A 21,318-nucleotide genomic window follows, 5' to 3' on the forward strand; every position below is an offset into this window, starting at 1 on the left:
GCAGATCTTCAAGCTCACAACGCGTCGCGATGCGACGTGCTGTGAGCTTGTAGATCGGCTATTTTCAAATAGCCTATGTATAAAATAGGGCTAAAGTGGTTAATGTATGTTTTATAATATAATAACTTATATCTGAAAAGTAACTAGCAACTCAAGTTTTAAAATAATTGTAGTGGAGTAAAAGTGCAATATGTGCCTCTGAGATGTAGCGGAGTAAAAATATTGGAAATTGGAAATACTCAAGTCAAGTACAAATACCTCAAAATGTGACTTAAGTAAATGTACTTAGTTACTTTCCACCACTGATCTACAGTATGTAACACACCACTGCTGATACTGCAATGCACCATCAGCGCACGTTTTCTATTCCGTCACAGAATCAACCTCAATGATTTGCGTTCGCGATGAGATTTTCCAGATATTTTTTTTTGCTATGATGTTATAGAGGTTAAGGGTTGCTTGGTTGGTTGGCTGGCTGGCTGGTACGTACTGTAACTGCAGAGCAGCAGAGGATGGGTTGGAGCAGAGAGGAGGAGGAGGAGTTGGCAGTGAAGTGCATTAGATAAAGCCAGAGCAGGGCCAGGGCTCGATCGGCCAGCAGCCAGCACACATGTGATGGCAGAACCCTGCGTTCTGTGCAAGAGCAGGTGCCTCTCTCTCTCTTCTATTACACCGTGTTGGAGATCAACTCTCTCTCTCTCTGTGTCAGTCCTTTATTCGATTTCACCCATTGGAAGTCAACTTTCCTTCCGGTCCATCTCTGTCCCCATCTTTTCCCTCCCTCCTGTTTTCTCCATGTGTGCATCATACTTCATTTGCTCCAGATAACACATCAGCCCTCAAACGCCCCATCCACAGACCCCGTCGTCGCCATGGCGCCCACAGATGGCAACTTCCTGTGGTCCTGCCCGGTGATTGGTTGGAGAGCCTTCCAAACGGAGAACAGCTGGTGAGGGATGATATATGACCGGGGTTGTTATTTGGAGTTTGCACTTTCATTTTCAGGGTTGTCTGGTTAATGCCTCCCGATCCAGCGTCTGGCAGGAAATGGGAGACAAAGAGAGCGAAGAGAAAAGAGAGAGAACAACCTGTTCTTTGGAGGAGCGAAAAGGCCTGAAACCCAGGTGCTGATCAAACAGAGCAGGACTAAGCTGCTTGTTTACAGAGTCAAACGCAATGGAAATGAGCGGACGAGAGTAGGTTGACGTCCTATTTTAAATAAGGATGTTATTTAATCGGAGCTGGTGTCAGAGAGGCGTGTGGGGGAGATGAAATTCATACATGACTTATTTCAAACAGTAAGAAACAAACAGCTGCCCTGTTTTACACATGTATTGTTTTTGAAACATTCTGCCATTGAAATGAAGGCGCTTTAACTTAAAACATTTTGCCATAAGCATGCCTTGGATTCCCCCCCCTTTGTTAAAACAAAATATATTCAGTGTCCTGGCTGTTATATGCATATTTCACTCTATAGAGGCCAGTTCCTAGCCATAAGGAATCATCTCTAGAGGAAGTCAGTGATGGGGGGGCATCCATCTACCTATAAATGCACAGAATCTCTGTTTCGGTGTGTGTCTGTCCCCCCTCAACTCGAGCACTGTCCGACAGACCGACTTTAACCGTGGCGTGTGCATCACCGAGGACCAGAGGGCGTGTTGGTCTGACCGGTGGTTGTCCAGAACCTAAAAAATCCCCAATTATCAGTATCTTCTGTGTGTCTTGTCTCTACGAGCAGTGTTGCCAGATTATGTGAGAGAAACAAGCAACCAGGTCTAGGAAAACCAGCCCAAAAGAAGCGACTATGGGCCACGTGAGCACTTTAACATATACATCAGCTATTTGAAAATAGCAGATCTACAAGGTCACAACGCTTCGCATTGTGAGCTTGTAGATCGGCTATTTTCAAATAAAATCTTGCAGGGAAATTATAATAAGCAGATCTGGCAACCGTGTCTACGAGTCCCTTTTATGGCCCATATATGGAGATCTCTGCATCCGTCTGTCCTTTTTATGCCCATGTATTCTCTATATAACATGTAGATTGGCTATTTTTGCTACCCCTTGTATGCGGAGGGACTCAAGTGGTTAACTGCCTAATAAACAGATTATAATTGAAGTGTTATTCTAAAATGCTAGCTATACATCCTGTAATAATTCAACATCTCTAAAGTCTGGTCACAGGACTTTAGAGATGTTGGATTATTACATTAACATGTTTATACCGGGATACAGCAGACGAGTGCAGTGGTTCTCAACCTGTGGGTCGGGATCCCCAGGGAGGTCCCCATGATTTTGGGGGGGTCGCCAGTTGACAGTGAAGTGATAATTGAAGGACTTTTGAGACTTTAATACCTAAAAAAAAGAAAGGAAAAATACCATTACTGCATCAAAAGTAATCTACAAACTATTCTATAAACACGGGTCAAACATTGGTCAAATTGTCAAATAATATAAGAGGCAAAAAAAAAAAACAGATCTACAAGCTCACACCGCCTCGTGTTGCGAGGCGTTGTGAGCTTGTAGATCGGCTATTTTCACAATATTTAAATGCCTCAACTCGTACAATTCCAAGTGCTTATCAGGGTAAGGGTCCCCCGTTCAAATATTATTTTGGGGGTCACGGCCTGAAAAGGTTGAGAAGCACTGGACTAGTGTATCCAATGATAAACATCATGGTCATTTATCAACCAAAGGGGCAGATCTTTTTCTTCAGGTTTAAATGAAAAAAAAGAGGAAAAACATGGCAGACTGCATAACACTGACCTTATATTACACTGTGATATAAGCCAGTGGTTTTCAACCAGTGGTCCTTGAGGGAGTACCAGGGGGTCCCCAGCAAAATTACTTAACATAGCGTCACAATCATTTTTAACCACTTAGCTTTGGCTATTCAAAAATAGCAGATCTACAAGCTCATAGCGCGTGCCGCGCTATGAGCTTGTAGATCTGCTATTTTTGAAAAACCTTGAAAAAGTGTGCATTATCTTTGAATATTTAGATTTTTTATAGCGAAAATGTACTGATATTTTTGCTTCTGGGGGTCCTTGGCACAAAAACTTTTCAAATGGGGGTCCGCGGCCAAATGTATATCAAGTTAGGGGTCCTTGGCGTGAAAAAGGTTGAAAACCACTGATATAAGCGGTGCAGCTGCAACTACTCAAAGGATGGGTGTGTTAGATGTAGAGGTGTCAATGTGCAAGCAATAAAAATATGCTTGCTGGCCCACCTAAATCTAACATACATTATCAATTTTATTAGCTGCAGCTGTTTCAATATTCTGCCATGTTTTAACCAAGTGATTTTCTTTGGTTAAAATAAGTGTTAAATAGCTCTGTATTCTGATAGTACTCATTGCGTTGCGTTAGTACTCATTAGAGTGTTTGTTCAGTAACAGGGAGGTCACTTACCCTACCTTTAACTGTAAAGGTCCTTACACACCGGCGAATGTGGCGAATATACGCAAAATTCTGACTCGTTCCGAATAATTAAAAGACGCTTTTTCGCTTCGCTTTTCCGCTTTTTCGCGCCATGTACGCTTGCATTGACTTTATAAGGTTTTAAAAAAAAGCGTATTATTCGCACGAAAAAAATCGCCCCGGTGTGTAAGGACCTTTACACTAAATGCAAAATCAGCCTAGGGGTTCATGTCTCTTTAAGTTATTCACAATGTTTCTTTTACATTTCTGTAAAGATTTTTAAGCCCCTTTCAACTGGTTAACATTTTGAAAAACATCCTGTTCCTTTTTTTGGGAGTGGAACTGTAAAGCATTATCTTAACAGCAGAGGGAGCTATTGCGCAATGCCTCAAAACACCCAAATACCTGGATTATTATTCAGAACATCACAATAAAAATAACAGAATCACAAAAAACAACAACCTTTAATACCTTGTGTCACAGTGTTAGTGGGACTGCAGATACATGGGGAGATGGCAACTACATATCTCAAATTGTACAGAAGCTGTCCAAATATGCCATTTTTGCAAGGTTCTCTACGTCAATCATGGCTTGGGTCAGTCGACCTTCAGTTCGGCACATCCACATCACTTAAGATGTAAAACATTCTTACTCTACTATACTATACAGGGGAAAACTATCCCACGCCTAAAATATTCTGTTTTGATCTCAATGATCCATGTGCAGGGGTGACTGACTGAAGGTGAACTGACCCACCTGGACTGAGGCTTTCCCTTCCTTGTTGATACAGAAAATACAAAGTAGAACATAATCCAACACAGGCGTATAAAAACAGGCATAAAGAAGGAAACAGACAGAGTGAGGGTAACCAATTTAGGCAAGTCTTAATTCTATAACCAAAAGGTTCATCCTTGTAAGAAATTGTGGTCTTTTTTCATTTTTTTTAAAAGAACAAAAAAAAAAGAAAAATGTTATGAGTGACAATGCTACCAAGTCCAAAGATCTTTCGAGGCTACAACATTGTAATCTCTAACACATAAATTAGTAGTCAGAGCAAAGAGCATGCAACATTACCTATTGACACGACAGGTTATAAAATATAAATTGCTGATCATAGCCAGACTCGATCTTGGTAAAGTTGCAACGTAAATCTTGGTAAAGCTACTCGGCTTCGATCTCTCCTCGACAAGGGCATGGGTGAGATTTAAAAAACAAAAACATGAGGGGTGGTTCTTCTTTATACATCTTGCTGCCAATTAGCGATAGCATATTGATCCGAGTCAAAGTTATAGTCATAAAAATAAGCCCCCATTTGGCCCTGCTGTGGAAAACGGATGGTGTGTGTGACACAGAGGTGATTGTAAAAGTCTACGGTTTGGCCCTTAGTATTTGTTGCATAATATCTATCTGTTCAGTGTTGCCAGGCAGCAGACATGGGTGAAATACAGTATGTACAATTTTGTGAAGACGGTTTAGATGTTTAGAAAAAGAGAAAGAAAAAAAATTAAGACCTGAGGCGATTCTTACAAATGTTTTCTAAATCCTAACAGTTTAAAAAAAAAAAAAAAAAAAAAAAAAAAAGCAGTTTCAAGATTTTTCAAAAATAGCACATCTACAACCCATTAAAACCGGGAAAGCGGATCACTGGATCAATAATTGTTGCCGACAGGGTGCAGCACGACTTTTTGAGAAGAGGTGGCACTCATTTTTAGCTTCAGTTCGGCGGCAGACTCAATAACAAACCGTTTATAGCACGACAGACAGCCAGAGCATTAGCCGGCTAGCTAGCTACTTGTTGTTCAAGGCAAGTACCGCGGGGGGTCCCTGGAACAAAATATTTTGAGGTGGGCCAAAATGTTTATAATTTTGGGGGGTCCTTGACATGAAAAAGTTTGAGAACCACCGACACAGAAACATACGTTTTTCAGAAAACATTTGTAGAATCGGCCTCGGGTCTTAATGGGTTAAAAACGTTTTTTTAAACACATCAGATGGAACATTTTCAAATACATCTCTTCCCCATGCAGGCTTGGACACCGCCAGATGATATAAAACCTTAAAGGACCCTAAGTCCAAAGCATTGTGAAAACCATTTAGCGTGTGGGTGTGTGTGTGATCTCTCGTGACTCCACTGAGTTCGTATTGATTTCAACCGCTCAGTTCCATTCTGTTCAACACAGAAGGTATCCTGACATACAAAAATGAATGAATACAGTAGTTTTAACCTGACCGGAACACAAAGCAAAACAAATGGAACCCATATACACAGTGCAGCACTTGCATAAAAAAAAAGCTAATTGTTCATCTCCATAACATATGTTTTTACACATTAACAATACATGGTCAAAAAAACACTTTTTTCTTTTTTTCTCTCCAAATCCTGCCTGGAAATCTGTTTTGGCACGATTGTCATACAAACAGCGAAAAGCTTATCTGGAATGAGATTTTCAAGGAGAGGACAAAATGAAAATGGTGCTGAAACTGGATTAGCGCCGATATATAAAACGATCATGCTTGTATAGTAAGATGGGGGTCAGTAGAACGAATAGATAGGCTACAGCAGGTGCAAAAACTTTAAGGCTAATAATCACATGAAACTGTATATGCTAGAAGTCTTGGAATTAATTGGCTTGAGGGATGACGTTGTGCAATGCGCATGGCCGGTGTTGCCAGATTCTGTGAGAGAAACAAGCAACCAGATCTAGGAAACTCGCCCCAAAAGAAGCGACTATGAGCCACATGAGTACTTTAACATGTACATCAGCTATTTGAAAATAGCAGATCTACAAGTTATAGAAATTATAATATGCAGATCTGGCAACCCCTGCACATGACGCTGACCAGAACGTCTGTTCTTTAGTTGTTCTGCTGAATGACCCTGAACGAGGGCGGGATGAAGTACGGAATGGATATGAACGAACAGTAATGTCGTGTAAAGCTTCGATATCGTCGCGGTCGGGCAGAAACCTCGTTCGTCCAGAACCGTTACTTGTCAGGAAATGGAAACAAAACAACGTGTGCTCCAATGGATCCAATTCAGTCATTTATTGAGATTCAGTCTCATCTCAGACATCCCAATATCCTGCGTGTAACAGAGAGAGGTCCTCTGTTACTTATGTTTGCTATAACCCTTATTTATTGACTGATATTTGCACAGCACATTGGCACACTGCAAAGCTAGACACCACCATGCCAATGTTGTGACAAAGACTGAACGTTATATTTGTTGGGTTTGGTGAATAAATAAGACCGTCTGGTTGAACTCTATACCATGCCTCTGTACTACTTCCAACCGCAAAGTCGGACTTTCTCACACTGGGCTTCTACAACTACTTCCATGACCGCACACGAATCATTCTGATCCTTGAGTATGCCCCACATGGTGAGACATAGGAGATACAGAAATACAGGCGATTTGACGAGCATCACTCTACCGCGTACATGGAAGAGGAGTCTGATGCACTGATGTAATGCCAAGAGAACAGTCATTCATCCTGACATCAAGCCTAAGGACATACCATTTGGCTTTTGTGGGGAGATTAAAATGGCAGACTTTGGCGATGATGATAGATCATAATGAAATGAGAATGGACCCCATGGGGATAGAGGTCAACAAGCTCTTGTTCATATTTTTAGCTGGTTAAATATTTATAAAACCCACGGACAGACTTGACCACTTCCAAGCTGGCGTCTCTATTTTGAGCATATCGGTGGAAAGTTCCAGAAATAGCCACGTCATGACATGTGAGATTGTTGATTTTCCCTACTTTTGCACGAAACTGTCGTATGAAGTATAAAATAGGGCTTGGGTGGTTTAAAGGTGACCAATAGCATTAATTTCAAACAAAACAAAACATTCAAAAGTAAAATATGGACTTACAACGTGTCTGCCCGATAGTGACGATGTCATACTGCAATGAGAATGGACCACATTGGGATGAAGGTCTGTATATTGAAGTGCTTTATGTAGGCTATGTGTCAGCCTCCTCCTGAAATTGGGAGTAAAATGTCCATGCATTATCTCGTGTTTTTCTCACAGAGCCAAACAAACGAAAAAACTAAAAACTGTGATTCCTATACTGGGTGTTTATGATCACAAGATCTTTGACAACGAGAAACACAGATCATGCCACAAAAATAAGGATGGCTTCCTGGATAGTTCCCTGATTAAATCAAATCCATGATATGTACTGTACACGTACTGTAGGATGGTAAACGACATCCTCTGCTGCATAAACATTAAAGTGATAAACCGAGTCATGACGTACGGTGACATCTAGATATGACCTTTTACAAATGGTAATGTACAAACTTGCATAGATAAAGTGATATAGAGCAGCTTTGTAATAATTGTGTGCCCAAAAATGGAACATTCCTTTATATTCATTTCTACGGGCTACTCTAAAACGTCCCTGCAAGAAGGAATAGCTACGGCGCTGGAAGGTCTCACTACCAACCAACACATAACATTAAAACTCACACCACTAACATATGCAAGTTTGCAACTCAAATTGGCAGGCTTTTTTTTTTAAAGCATCACAGAGTAGGAGATTTGATCTAAGATCAGTTTCAGATGATGAACAAAAAATGGTGGTTGAAAGGACCCCGATTTGCTGTCCTAGATAATTTCTCCTGCCCTTAAGAGACTTGTAAATATGGGCCTTGGTTCGCATAAAATATCTCGTTGCAATTACAGCAGTCTGGGTTATACAGGATGGCTATTAACAATGCAATGAATGTACGACATCATAGCATCAAGTGAAAAGGAAATAAAGGGTTTACATTGACTTTAGTGTAATGTTTTGAAAATGTCTTTAAATGTGCTTTCCCTGCGATGACAGCGGTCAGATTTTGACATTTGACTTTTTCCAATGCACAGGGAGACATTCCCTTTTTTTGGCTACACTCAAATTAAGGCCATTCGATTCTATTTGGCTAAACCACCCACTGGGGTCAGAAAATTACTTCTGTGACGTATATATACCAGTGAATTGTTAAAAATGGTTCCACATCATGTGGATATAATAGACTTAATATATCAATGATGACCTTGAAGTGGAAAGCAACTCAAGTTGAGAAATCCCTTGCTAATATGTTTTGGTCTATAATAAAACTTAGTCCAGTAAATAATTGTGAACACAAAATGCAGGTGAATTGAATCTGTAAACAATAGAAAATAAACCAAGAAATATGGTTGAGATTACTTGTATTGCACCTGGCAAGGTTTCCTAAGAATACCGTTATATTTATTTTTTCAAAATTGATAAACTCTTCAAAACAAAAAAAAGATGACATCCCTATTGATCCCACTCAATGTCAATTTGTCCCATTCAATGTCTATACGTAACTTGGAACAGGGGCGCGTCATATTTGTGGTTCACAAACATCGGATGGACCATAGGGCAAAGCAGTGGCGGCCATTTTCTGGTTCCACTTCAAAATAGTCAATGCATTTTTCCCATTGACATTTGCACATGACCATTAAACATTTTTTTCTGTGATTTTATTTTATTTTATATTTAATTATATGATATACTATATCTAATAAATACCCTTTGTTTTGCCGTTTTCAAAAAAGTTTTCACAGAATCAAACGTTTCAAATGCATTGACTATTTTGAAGTGGAACCAGAAAATGGCCGCCACTGCTATGCCCCATTCTAGACCAAAGCAATGACAATGTAGCAAGTCTTAACGTGAGCGTCATTCACCTCTGACATCTGGACCAAACGAACCGTTTGGGAAACACTCATAAAGTACGGTACATACTGTATAGACACAACTCTGGAGAGACAGTTCTATTAAAAGTTAAACGTTATAAAACATTGACATCATTTAGAGGACGTGCTGTACAAGTGAGCTGCGAGGAGAGAGCGCCGCCCCCCACCCAATCTCTGCCTCGGCCCAGGACCAGGAACCAATGCTCTGTGTGCAAACAGAGAGCCCGCCCAAACACATGCGGTGCAACTCGTATAACCATATTCACGTGGTGGCCATTTTTGTTTCGTCTTACTTCAAGACAGTATGACGTCAGAAGTTAAACGGCCGGCGTAGTGAATATGGCCAATGCTACCGACAAAACCTTTAGCTACACAAAGAATGTGGTGGCGCGGGGGAGAAGCTTTATTTTTTCTCTTCTTCTTTTTTGCACGACAAAGCCAACAAAAACAGAGCGATTAAAGTTCTTTCCAATGCAGCTCCTGCATGGTATAGCGTCCATTACAAGAGGACCGTAGATGCATTTTACAACATGTAACATTTCCCCCTGCTTGTCACGACAAACCCCACGTACTCACGTACCTCGCCACAGTAACTCACTGGCTTTTACGGCCCACCGCGAACGGTGGATCCGTCTTTTTGCGCCACACGTGCCCAAAACCACCACCACCGACAAAAACACGAGGACACCAAACAGTCCTTTCCTCAAGTCTTTCTGACCTCCCGTGACCTTTTTGAACCCCCCCGGGTTACCTCCTCCACACGGGGGGGGGTGTGTGACTGTGCGGTCACTTCTTCTTCTCCCAATAGCGGAGCGATGGATTCCAATGGCGGCCAGGACCAACGGCGCACGCCCCGGCCCACCCCAAGAAAAAACAAAGCACTCAAAGCTGGAAGTAGGGAAAATAATACAAAGGAAGGGGGTGAAAGGTGAAAAAGAGAGAGATGGCCCGTTCCATGGGGCGGCGGCTCGCCGCCTTCCTCATCATCCTTGGCGGGGGACGCTGCTTCGTTTCGTTTTTCTTTTTAGGTGGGCAGGGGGTCGTCGTCGCCTTTGCTGCACTTGCACTTGCAGCAGAGGACGATGGGCGTGGCCAACAGGAGGAAGGGGGAGGCGACCAGCAGCAGGAGGCCGAAACCGGCGAAGATCCCCACGACCTGAACGAACACACACAGCGATACAAGCACACCACAACTTCATTTAAGACCTGGAACTGCATCTGTGATTTTTTTTTGATTCGAGCTAAAAAAGCATTATTTTACACTTTGGGCTATTCAAAAATAGCAGATCTACAAGCTCATAGCGCGGCACCGAGTGCCGCGCTACGAGCTTATAGATCTGCTATTTTTGAAAAAATGTATAGAGAATAAGTCATTTTTTGGGTGAACTACTCCTTTAAGTAATCTGTCTGTTGATTACATTATAAGAGAGGAAAACAGGGATAATATAGTTAAGGGTACCAGTTTTTCTATCATGAGTGCAATTCAGGTAATTCACCACACAGGGGCGCAAGACACCAGTAAAACTCCAGCGGCACTGAACTGAATGCCAAACATGCAGTGATACGCAACACAGTGACTTATAATGAACCCCCCCTGCCCTTCCCCCCAAATTCAGGGCACAAGGGATTTTGTTTTGGGATCACTTGAGGGCAGGTCTATGAAGGACAAGTACCCGTTATGTAAAAACACATCTGCATCGGTAACTGCCTATTTTTGGCAGTTGGAAAAAGGATCTGATGTAGAGAGAACAGCACGGCTTGTTTGAGCACCGTGATATCTCCTTTGGTCAGAGTTAGTGTGTCGGAGAACATTAGACACAACGATGTGACCTTCTGTCCTCCTTATGCTATCTCACATGGCTGCGCGCACACACACACACACACACAAGACCCATTTAATTATCCATCAGATACATGGAGGACATGGTATGGTATGGTGTGGTGGAGAAGCTGAGATTTGTACGTAAAAGCCAGATTCGTGCTGCGACATCCAATGCATTTATGAATGAAAGATCTCCTGCAAGCAAGGCTGGTCTGAACCAGACAAGAGATGAAGAGACAGCAGAGAGAGAGAAAGAGAGCAAAGGAGAGAAAGAGCGAGAAGCCGATCTGCGATGCCTAATTTATGCTGCGTCGCTTGCCAAAAATAGCAGACCTACAAGCTCACAACGTGTCCCGCGACGCGTTGTGAGCTTGTAGGTCGGCTATTTTTGGCGCGCGACACCGTCTTGCGGTGCAGTATGCACGGGGCTTAAGTGTGTTCGTGACTCAGCCCGCCCCACTGGGTAACAGATGCCATTATGTATACTAATGTTCACAACAAGTCTGTCGGACGGTGGAATGTGCCCGCCTGGGTATAAATGTTACTCCGTTAAGATGGTGCCAGTTAACCCATTAAGACCTGAGGCGATTCTTAATTATTTTTTTTAACAGTTTTTTGAAAAAAAATCTAAAACATTTTTTTTCCAAGATTTTTCAAAAATAGCAGATCAACAAGCTCATAGCGCGGCACTCAGTGCTATTTTTGAATAGCCAAAGAAATCTAAAGTGACACAGATGCGTTCCAGGTCTTAAAGGGTTAAGGAATGGTGCTAAAAGTTAAGGAATGGTGTTAAATGCCTAAATCGTAAATTGGAATGATAGTGAAGCTAAAGGTTGGGAAAGTGAACAGTGCCAGAGCTGCGTGCTACGTAGCAGTAGCCTCTGTTGCAGACAAAATAAATGCTAATTAAAAGGAATCTTTTACACACAATACCGTAGTCCTTTCTTTCATTTGACTTCACAGCTCAGTGAACGTGTAGTTAAAAAGGCCGATTCATACTACTTTGTTGTAGGACGGTGTCGCTCACAAGAAATCCATAAACATTGCATTAGTAATGCTGATTCATAGCCCGGTTCATACTTTGGCGTACACTGGTGTTGCTTGCTAAAAATAGCTCACAAACGTAGCTGTGGCTAGTGACGGATTTTAATTTAAACATAACCGAGACCCTCGGCACATGGACCTAGCTGTCTTCACCTATTACACTCTCAGTCTGTAGCTGCGTGATGTGTCTGAATGTGTCGAGGTGTGTGTGTGTGTGTGTGTGTGTGTGTGTGTGTGCAGGCGTGACAAAGACGTGAGAGAAGCGAAGAGAAGAGAGATGCTGTGTGTGTGTGTGTGCGGCAGAGGGGGAAAAAGTACTCAAATTCTTTACTTAAGTAAAAGTACCAATACTGCAATATAGAAATACTCTGTTACAAGTTATGAAGTCCAGAATTCAAAATTTACTTGAGTAAAAGTACAAAAGTATTGGCATCAAAATGTACTTAAAGTATCAAAAGTAAAAGTACTAAATGTTTGAAAATAGCAGATCTACAAGCTCAACTCATCGCGATGCGACGCGTTGTGAGCTTGTAGATCGGCTATTTTCAAATAGCCTCGGTATAAAATAGGGTGGTTAATGTATGATTTATAATGTAATCATTTATATCTACAAAGTAACTAGTAACTAAAGTTTTCAAATAATTGTAGTGGAGTAAAAGTATGAATATTTGTCTCTTAGATGTAGTGGAGTAGAAGTAAAAGTACTGAAAACTGGAAATACTCCAGTAAAGTAAAAGTACCTCAAAATTATACTTAAGTACAGTACTTGAGTAAATGTACTAAGTTACTTTCCACCACTGTGTGTCTGTATGTGTCGAGGTGTGTGTGTGTGTGTGTGTGAGTGTGTGTGCGGGCGGGCGTGACAAAGACGTGAGAGAAGCGAAAAGAGAGATGTGTGTGTGTGTGTGTGTGTGTGTGTGTGTGTGTGTGTGCGGGCGTGACAAAGACGCGAGAGAAGTGAAGAGAAGAGAGATGACGAGACGGAGACAGTGGGGGGAACACACGCGTTATGTGCCACATGCTGCAGTGCAGATAAAGAGGGGAGCCCTGAATGAGTGGGGGGGGGGGGAAATAAGGGAAAGAAGAAGTCAGCCTCGCTCTCACCTGTGTTCTGTGCCAGATAACGGACGCCCTGGAGTGGCCCAGTTTGTTACGACAGGGCCCTTTGTCATAGTGGATCAAGAGGAAGTCATCCTGTCAAACAGGTACACACACACACACACACACACACACACAAACAACTGACCATTAGCGGGCTGAGAAGCACATGCAGCTAGCTATTCAGAGAAAATGGCTTTTAAATGACCTGTGTGGTCCACTGTATGTATGGTAGCGCCACAAACAGAATGACATTGAGGCAAGTAAGACTCATTCCAGCTAAGAAGCTACGACGAAAAGGACCTTTAAAAACAAAAACAAAAAATCTTTTGATTGATTTCTTGGGGGGGATCCAAAACAAAAAATCAATTTAACTAGACCGAATCATCATGACATCACCAAAACCAAAAATGTATTTCCAGGTAGATAAGTATTATTCATTAACCTAATTTCTGGAAGAACAGGACACTTATTATTACTTGTTATTGACCATTAGAAATACTGTATATTATTTTGTAATAAATATTAACAGGTTGACAAACTAGACATAGCTGTTATTTTATATTGTGAAAAGGTTCATTGACATTCTACCCGGAAATATCCATTTGTTTACAAACATTCAGATCTGGTCTATAGCATCCAATTCCAGCCCCATCAAGAAGCCAGAGCAATTTATTTTAATAAAGAAAAGCCATTACTGACATAAGTATGGAAGCTCATTTCTGCCAATGTAATGAAAAGGAAAGAAAAAAAAGATCCTACAAGTCATTATAAAGATGAACTAGCTCAAAATAATGACTTTGTATGTAAAAATAATGACTTAGTATTTCAAAATAATGAGAAACTCTCGACTAAGGGCCCTACCTTCACCCGGCACAAAATATTTAGTGCAATTGTCATGGTTAGTTTACAACCAATGCAGTTGTCATTTTCACACACAGCACCCACGTTAATGTCCAAATATACTTGTGACCATTTCGTGCGCTGATGTGTGCGTATCATCAATACATAAGGAAAGCCATTAGGGACCAGTTGACTGTAAACTCACATCCAGAGATTCCAGACAGTACCAGCAGAAGGCGTGTTTACAGTTCTTGCACATCATCTGAGCACAGCCCTCGTCCCTCTCTATGTAAACTTTACATTTGGGACATCGTTTGATGGGGGCGTCGTCTTCATCGTTCTTGAAGAAGGAGCTGAGAGAAAAGAGAGAGTGAAGGAGGAATTAGGAACAACATCCAATTTACAGATACTTTGTCAGACTTGTTAATTATGTGGTGATCAATATTCGGCAGGCTTTTCGTCCAAACGAAAGCGAGAAGCCGGAAGCTCATATTTATGCCGTTCTTTAAAAAAAGCTGCTGTAGTAATGAACCCTGACCCTCAAGTGTTCTTAAGCTTGTTTTGAATTATTATTTTTTACTCAAGTCAGCCTCCTGGGCCCTTATTTCCTGCTCCGCTGCTGTTCATGTCAGTGATTCTATATCCATTCCTCCTGTTTCAGTAAAGTGCTGACTGCTCAAGGCTGGGGGGGGTTAGATGGTTGCTGTCCTTCTATGTGCCCTCTTCAAGACAGAAAACAAGCCCATTCATTTCCAGGCCAATTCTCTCGTATTGATCGAACCGGCCCCGAGTGGTTTAAGGCGCGCACGCACACACACACACACACACACACACAGACCCCCATTCATCTGACACCTAGCAGCCATCTTGAAAAAAAAAATCAAAAACAGAATTTGCTCAGGGGGAAGGGATAGGTTGTCGCACATGGACTGAATCAGAATTAGTCGCATCCTTGATAGTTTTTTTGGTCAGCTATGATAAAGCCAATGGAAAGGTAAAAATAAGAAAGCCCGCCTCTGTCCGTCCCTCTGGTTTTCTCCCACTCAGGTGTCATGAGCGCTTCTTAAATAAAATGTATTAATAGTAGCAGTACACCTACAACAGTCACACAGAGAAATGCCAGAGGAAACTACCTGCATCTGTGTGAGGAAACTCCCTTCCCTGGAATACTGTGGCTCTTATCCAACGCAAGGAAACTAACACAGGAAACTGAAACCTTATCAGAGTCAAGCAGAGGGTGTGGTGCTCAATGGAACCTTTCACAGGAGGGAACAAAATGCCCTTTTCCACAATAACAGCATCAGTCAACCAGCTCGACTTCATCAGGTATCGCTATAGAGAGGCCATTTAACCCATTAAGACCTGAGGCCGATTCTACAAATGTCTTCTAAATCCCAACAGTATTCTGAAAAACGTATGTTCCTATGTCAGTGGTTCTAAAAGTTTTTCATGTCAAGGACCCCCAACTATATGAATTTGGACGCGGAACCCATCTCAAAACATTTTCTTCCAGGGACCCCCAGAAGCAAAGGTTTGAGGTACAAATGTTCTCTTCAACTCATTCCCTGCCTAGGACGTAAAAAACTTATTTTTTTCCAATTACCAAACCTGCCTCGGACGTAAAAAACGTAATTTTGTTTTTCATTTTTTCTTCAATTTTTCAATTTTTTATTTTTATTTTTTCAATTTGACCCAAAGACCAAGGAGATATGATTTTTCGAAGATCTAGACTCCCATCCACTTCCTTGTTAACTTAAAACTTAAAAATTCTGTATCTCGGCTCCTGAGTACTTTTTTTTTTTCAATGAAAAATCTCTGGCAGTGGGCAAACGCGGCTAGAAATAATTCAGGCAGTGAATGAGTTCAAATAATATATTTTCAAAAAGATTTGCAGACATTTTCACAATTTTTCAAAAATAGCAGATCTACAAGCTCGTAGCGCGGCACTCGAGCTTGTATATCTGCTATTTTTGAATAGCCAAAGTGTAAAATAATGCTTTTTTAGCTCAAATAAAAGAAATTACACATATGCGTTCCAGGTCTTAATGGGTTAAATTCAAAGGTTCATCATTTCTGAAAGATATAGAAAAGGAATACACAGGTGAAGCCGTTTATTTGGCCGACAAAATGCGTTACGTCAAGTCTTCGGTGACAGTCTTACAGCCAGAGAGGTGTGGTTCCAACACCAAACGCCTCTAGTTTGAGGGCCGGTGATGTTAATGCATTTCTATTGTTTATATCGGCAGTGCAAATGGATGGGTTCACCAAGTTTGACACAGCAGCAGCAACAGAACCGGTACAACGGAACAAAGACGGACCTGAATGAAAAGCAACAATCCATCACAAGACTGCTGGCATTTTTCTGCATTTTATTTTTCCATTTTATTCTCGGTCCGTTGTGCCCAATCCAGTCCAACATCGTTCTCCAAAAAAAGGGGAAGAGGGATGTAATATTTGTTTGCCCGCTAAACCCATTAAGACCTGGAACGCATCTGTGTCACTTTTTGATTTGAGCTAAAAAAGCATTATTTTCTACTTTGGCTATTCAAAAATAGCAGATCTACAAGCTTAAGACTTAAGCTTGTAGATCTGCTATTTTTGAAAAATCGTGAAAATGTGTGCAAATCTTTGAATAGATATTGTTTAAAGCGAACATTTTTTAACTAAAATCTTTGCTTCTGGGCGGTCCCTGGAACAAAATGTTTTGAGATGGGGGGTCGGCGGCCAAATACATATCATTGTGGGGGTCCTTGACATGAAAAAGTTTGAGCACCACTGATATGGAAACAGAATACTGTTAGGATTTAGAAGACATTTTGTAGAATCGGCCTCTTTAGGTTGACAACAGTGGCGTAATATTTCTTTTGTGTCTGCGAGGATGTCAGAGAAAACACTGTGCTGAAGGCCCAAGGAGTTAGATCTCAACAGCCCACTGGCTTCTGTGATCCACGCTAAACCTAGACGGAGGACAAGAAAGCTCCTTTCTCCTCCATGCAGCCGGGGGTTTTCAGGGAAAGACGAGCTCATAAAGCAGAAGCTGGTAATCTGTGGACATGTACAAGCTAGCAGCCCTCTCCACTTTCCCTTCCTCTATCCTCAAGACGCCTTAAGGCCGATTTGCGCTTCAGCCATACGACAGCGCCGCTCGCCGAAAATAGTAGATCTACAAGCCTGCACCACGTGACTGCACTGCTATTTTCCAGGGTGATCAGATCTCACCAATTTAAAAGCTATTAAAATAAGCGATCTAGCGCAAGGCCTATTGGCGCATGTTTTAAGCTGTGGCGGACCCAGGATGGAGTTATGACATTTTTCTACTGTACCATTCATCCTAAGATATCATAACGTCATAGAAAAGGTAAGAAAACCTTAGTCCAAAATTCTCCTTTAACACCTTTACCGCCGGGCCCGTAGTTCTACGGGCCGTTAAATCCAACGGTTAAGCGCCGAGCCCGTAGTCCTACGGGCTGCGGTCTTTTCGCGCATGCGCGGTCCGGGTGCACTTTCGGAATTTTTTTGATCCACTTCCGTTTCCGGTTTGATGACAGGAAATAGAATTATTTGGGATCCGGTTTTCACGATCACGCCCACTCCCATTCTACAGACGAAACTGAAACTCAATTCTCTTCCTGTAGTTTTTTCTCCTCGCATTTCACTGTTTAACGTAATCCGCTCTAACTCAAACATGGATGCCCCGTTTGACACGTGGTTTTCACTGGGAGATACAGGGAGATCTCGCGGATGTAAACAGACTGTGTAGCGCTCAATCTTAAGGATTTTAACAAGATCTATGGCGACATGAAAAAAACAAAAAAACAACAAAAACACCTTGGCACTGGTGAGTACATTATGAGATTAACCTCTGGCGGTGGATGTGTTAAGACCTGAAGCCGATTCTACAAATGTCTTCTAAATCCTAACAGTTTTCTGAAAAAACGTATGTTTCTATATCAGTGGTTCTCAAACGTTTTCATGTCAATGACCCTAAAAAATTATATATATCTTTTCGCCGACCCCCATCTCAAAATATTTTTTTCCAGGGACCCCCAGAAGCAGAAAGAAAAGAGTAAAAAATGTTCGCTTTAAACAATATATATATTCAAAGATTTGCACACATTTTCACGATTTTTCTAAAATAGCAGATCTACAACCTCGTAGCGCGGCACTCGGTGCCGCGCTACGAGCTTGTATATCTGCTATTTTTGAATAGCCCAAAGTGTAAAATAATGCTTTTTTTTTTGCTCAAATTAAAAAGTGACACAGATGTGTTCCGGGTCTCAATGGGTTAATGAAATGTATAAATACTACTACAACTAATAACAATAATAATCATACCCCCATTCACAGTGTACAGTACATGGCTGCAGCCTAGATTTGAGAAGATAGATTTTAACGGCCTGGCGATCACTTTATGTTGGCCGTATCCTCGACCAAAGCCCAGGCTAACCTGAGCTGCCCTGTCAGAAGCCACAGGAGGGCACAGCCGGGCCAACTAAGCCGACTGCCCGATCCATATTAAATACACAACACATGAATCCCTACCGTGTTTACCACATGCAGGCCTTCCTGGAACTGGAAGCCATGTCTCTTTATAGGAGCCAATATTCATTGATCATCCGGACTCGTCTCTGAGACCTACTTATCTCCCCAAGTGAGAGCGGAAAAGGTCAGGCGAGCCACAGCTGCTGATCCTAAGGCTGCGTGTTTCCTGCTTCAATAATATGAATGAATACGGTTTCCAGTAAAGAGTTTCACCGTAACCTTGTGCGCTTCAGAGGTCACGACCTTATTGGCGCTCGGTGAACTCAAAATGTAAAGGTCACTGGAGCCAAAGCGCAGTGTGGGGGGGGGGGGGTGCTGAATGACCCCCATGGAGGGCAGTAGAGCACCTCTACTGTATGTGTGTAGGGATGGGACGATAAAGATTTTCATGTCACGATTATTGTAGGCTGCACTAGCGCTCCTGTTTTCGTGTATAGAGGGGCGGGTGTATAGAGGCGCGGAGAGATTGCGCCTGATCCCATTGGTTCACCGATCTGTCCGTCAACCCCCGCCCGTTAACACAACATTACGAGCGACGCCCACAGCACTCTGGTTGGTTGGGGAAATGAAACACTTCCTATACCGGGTACACCGACGCGCTCCTCCAGGCTTTTATTTTTTAGCAAAACTAAACAATAAAAGCCTGGAGATCGAGGCTACGATTATTGTGACCAAAATAATTGCGATTTACGATATTATCGCGATAATCAAAATACGTTTTAAACTCCACTTTTGTTAACCACTTGAACCCCATCCTCCATAGTCTGGGGTGGAACATTTGCCAAAAATAGCCGATCTTGTAGATCGGCTATTTTTGGCAAAGTGAAAAAAAAGACTGTATCCAGTACGTACTTTACAGGTGCGTTTTACCATATTATAGAGGGTTTAAGTGGTACCGGATATGCAGCTCGGCAAAGGTGAATTGATCCCAGTGTATGATGGAGGACAAGTTCACGATAAATTAAAATCTCTGCGATGCGATTATTGTGAGCATTTTTTATCACGATAAACGATAATAACGATTATCGTCCTATGTGTGTGTACAGTGGGGTATTCAGACTAGTTGAGAGAGGATGCGTGAGAGAGAGAGAGAGAGAGAGAGAGAGAGAGAGAGAGAGAGAGAGAGATGTTCATCATCTCCGAGGCAGTTGGGATCAAGGTAATACACAAGTAAGACGCGCGAACGCGGGAAGCGAACGCAAAAAAAAAAAAAAATAATGATTTTTTTTTAATTAAAAAACAAAGTAACAAAAAAAATTAAATACAAAAAAAAAAAACTTTGAATGTTTTTGAACAATTCAACAAAGTGTTTGAAGTGCCTGTTTCACCCACTTCCGGGGGGCGGAGCCAAAATCCGAGCCCGAAGTATTTGTTCGTAGACCCCCACTTAGGGGGGGTAGAAAAAGTTTGGGAGCGATTCGGGCACTTTTCATTTAACATGGGGTTTCAATGGGGAGTTTTTAGGAGCCTTCTCCGGGGCGTGGCTTCCGGGGGAAGGGGCGGGCTTAAACGCAACATTGACAGGTGTGTTCAGTTTTCAAAGAGCTTTCATTTGATGTATGGTACGTGACTGTAGCTGCTATATTTCACCCAGGGGCAGGCTCCACACATACTGCACACAGACAGACAGACACACACACAAGCCGAGCACGGTTTCATAGTAAGCTCCACTTGCGCATTCGGCGCGCCTCCTTCCGCTGCGTTCGCAAAAAACGGTACCTGTTCTCTCCTGGTAGGTAGGAGGTGATGGGCAGGTTGCTCTCCTGGCAGGCTTGCCCCGGGTGCCAGGTGGCCTTGCAGGCCGAGCAGAACTCCAGGGCACAGACGGCGCACTGGACCTGCTGGGGCAAGGCCGGAGGGTCCGCCTCCTTGAGCTGGCACACCGCCTGGCACGTAGAGGACGGGCACCACGTCCGGCACGGGTCCAGCAGCACCTCTGTGGAACACACGCACAAAAAAAACGAAGAATATAGTGTGTGTCTCTTTTTTGAAAAGAGGCGTCTAACTAGTCACGCTGTCTTGGTGGCAAGAGGCCACGGCGGTAGTGTCATGGACATGATGTCTTTATTTACCACGCAACAATCGCCACAGTGTGTGGGAGATGCCATCTGAATGGAAACACTTTCCAAGAACAACCTTTTGTCATCGTCTATGGTCCAACCAGTGGTCCGGGGACCACCAGTGGTCCTTGAGGGGGTTCCAGGGGGTCCCCAGCCAAATTAATAGTTAGCAACCAAATTGACCCTTATATGTCTGTAACTCTGAGAGTGTACAAATGGAACCAAATGGACGGGTCCATTTGGTTCCATTTGTACACTCTCAGAGTTAGATGAACACTGATGATGGTGATACAGTGTAGATTGGGGACCCCCAAGAAATCTAAATGGTTGAGTCCCTGGCATATCTTTTCAAATGGGGGTCCCTGGGCTAATATTTGTCAATTTGGGGGTCCTTAATGCGAAAAAAAGGTTGAAAACCACTGGTTCAAGTGTCTTGTATTGGCAAGTTCCTATCGTTTTTTTATTATCTCTGTAATTACTAATTGACAGGTCAGAAAAATATTCATATATTTGTCAATATGCAGCATTTTTCATAATGCTATGGCCTGGCAAACAACCATTTCCTAAGTCCAAGCCTTTCACAGATTCCCCACGACTGTTAACCCATTAAGACCTGAGGCGATTCTAAAAAATGTTTTCTAAATCCTAACAGTTTTTTGAAAAAAAAAAAAAATAATAAAAATAACGATTTTTCGAAAATAGCAGATCTACAAGCTCATAGTGCGGCACTCGGTGCCGCGCTATGAGCTTGTATATCTGCTATTTTTGAAT

General features: G+C 42.2%; 1 protein-coding gene across 1 annotated transcript in view; it reads right to left on the reverse strand.

Annotated features, from left to right (window-relative positions):
* Positions 1–3,864: 3,864 nt before the first annotated feature.
* rnf144aa (ring finger protein 144aa) overlaps positions 3,865–21,318 on the reverse strand; it is a 61,663-nt gene continuing 44,209 nt past the window's right edge. The window contains exons 6-9 of the mRNA XM_080413725.1: positions 20,207–20,423; positions 14,151–14,298; positions 13,109–13,198; positions 3,865–10,294 (exon numbers count right to left, since the gene is read on the reverse strand). Coding sequence (XP_080269851.1) covers positions 10,163–10,294; positions 13,109–13,198; positions 14,151–14,298; positions 20,207–20,423 — 587 coding nt within the window. The 3' untranslated portion in view covers positions 3,865–10,162. The remainder of the gene's footprint in view (positions 10,295–13,108; positions 13,199–14,150; positions 14,299–20,206; positions 20,424–21,318) is intronic.

The sequence above is a fragment of the Gymnoscopelus braueri genome (assembly GCF_963280865.1).
Source record: "Gymnoscopelus braueri genome assembly, chromosome: 19".
In the NCBI taxonomy this organism is placed as follows: domain Eukaryota; kingdom Metazoa; phylum Chordata; class Actinopteri; order Myctophiformes; family Myctophidae; genus Gymnoscopelus; species Gymnoscopelus braueri.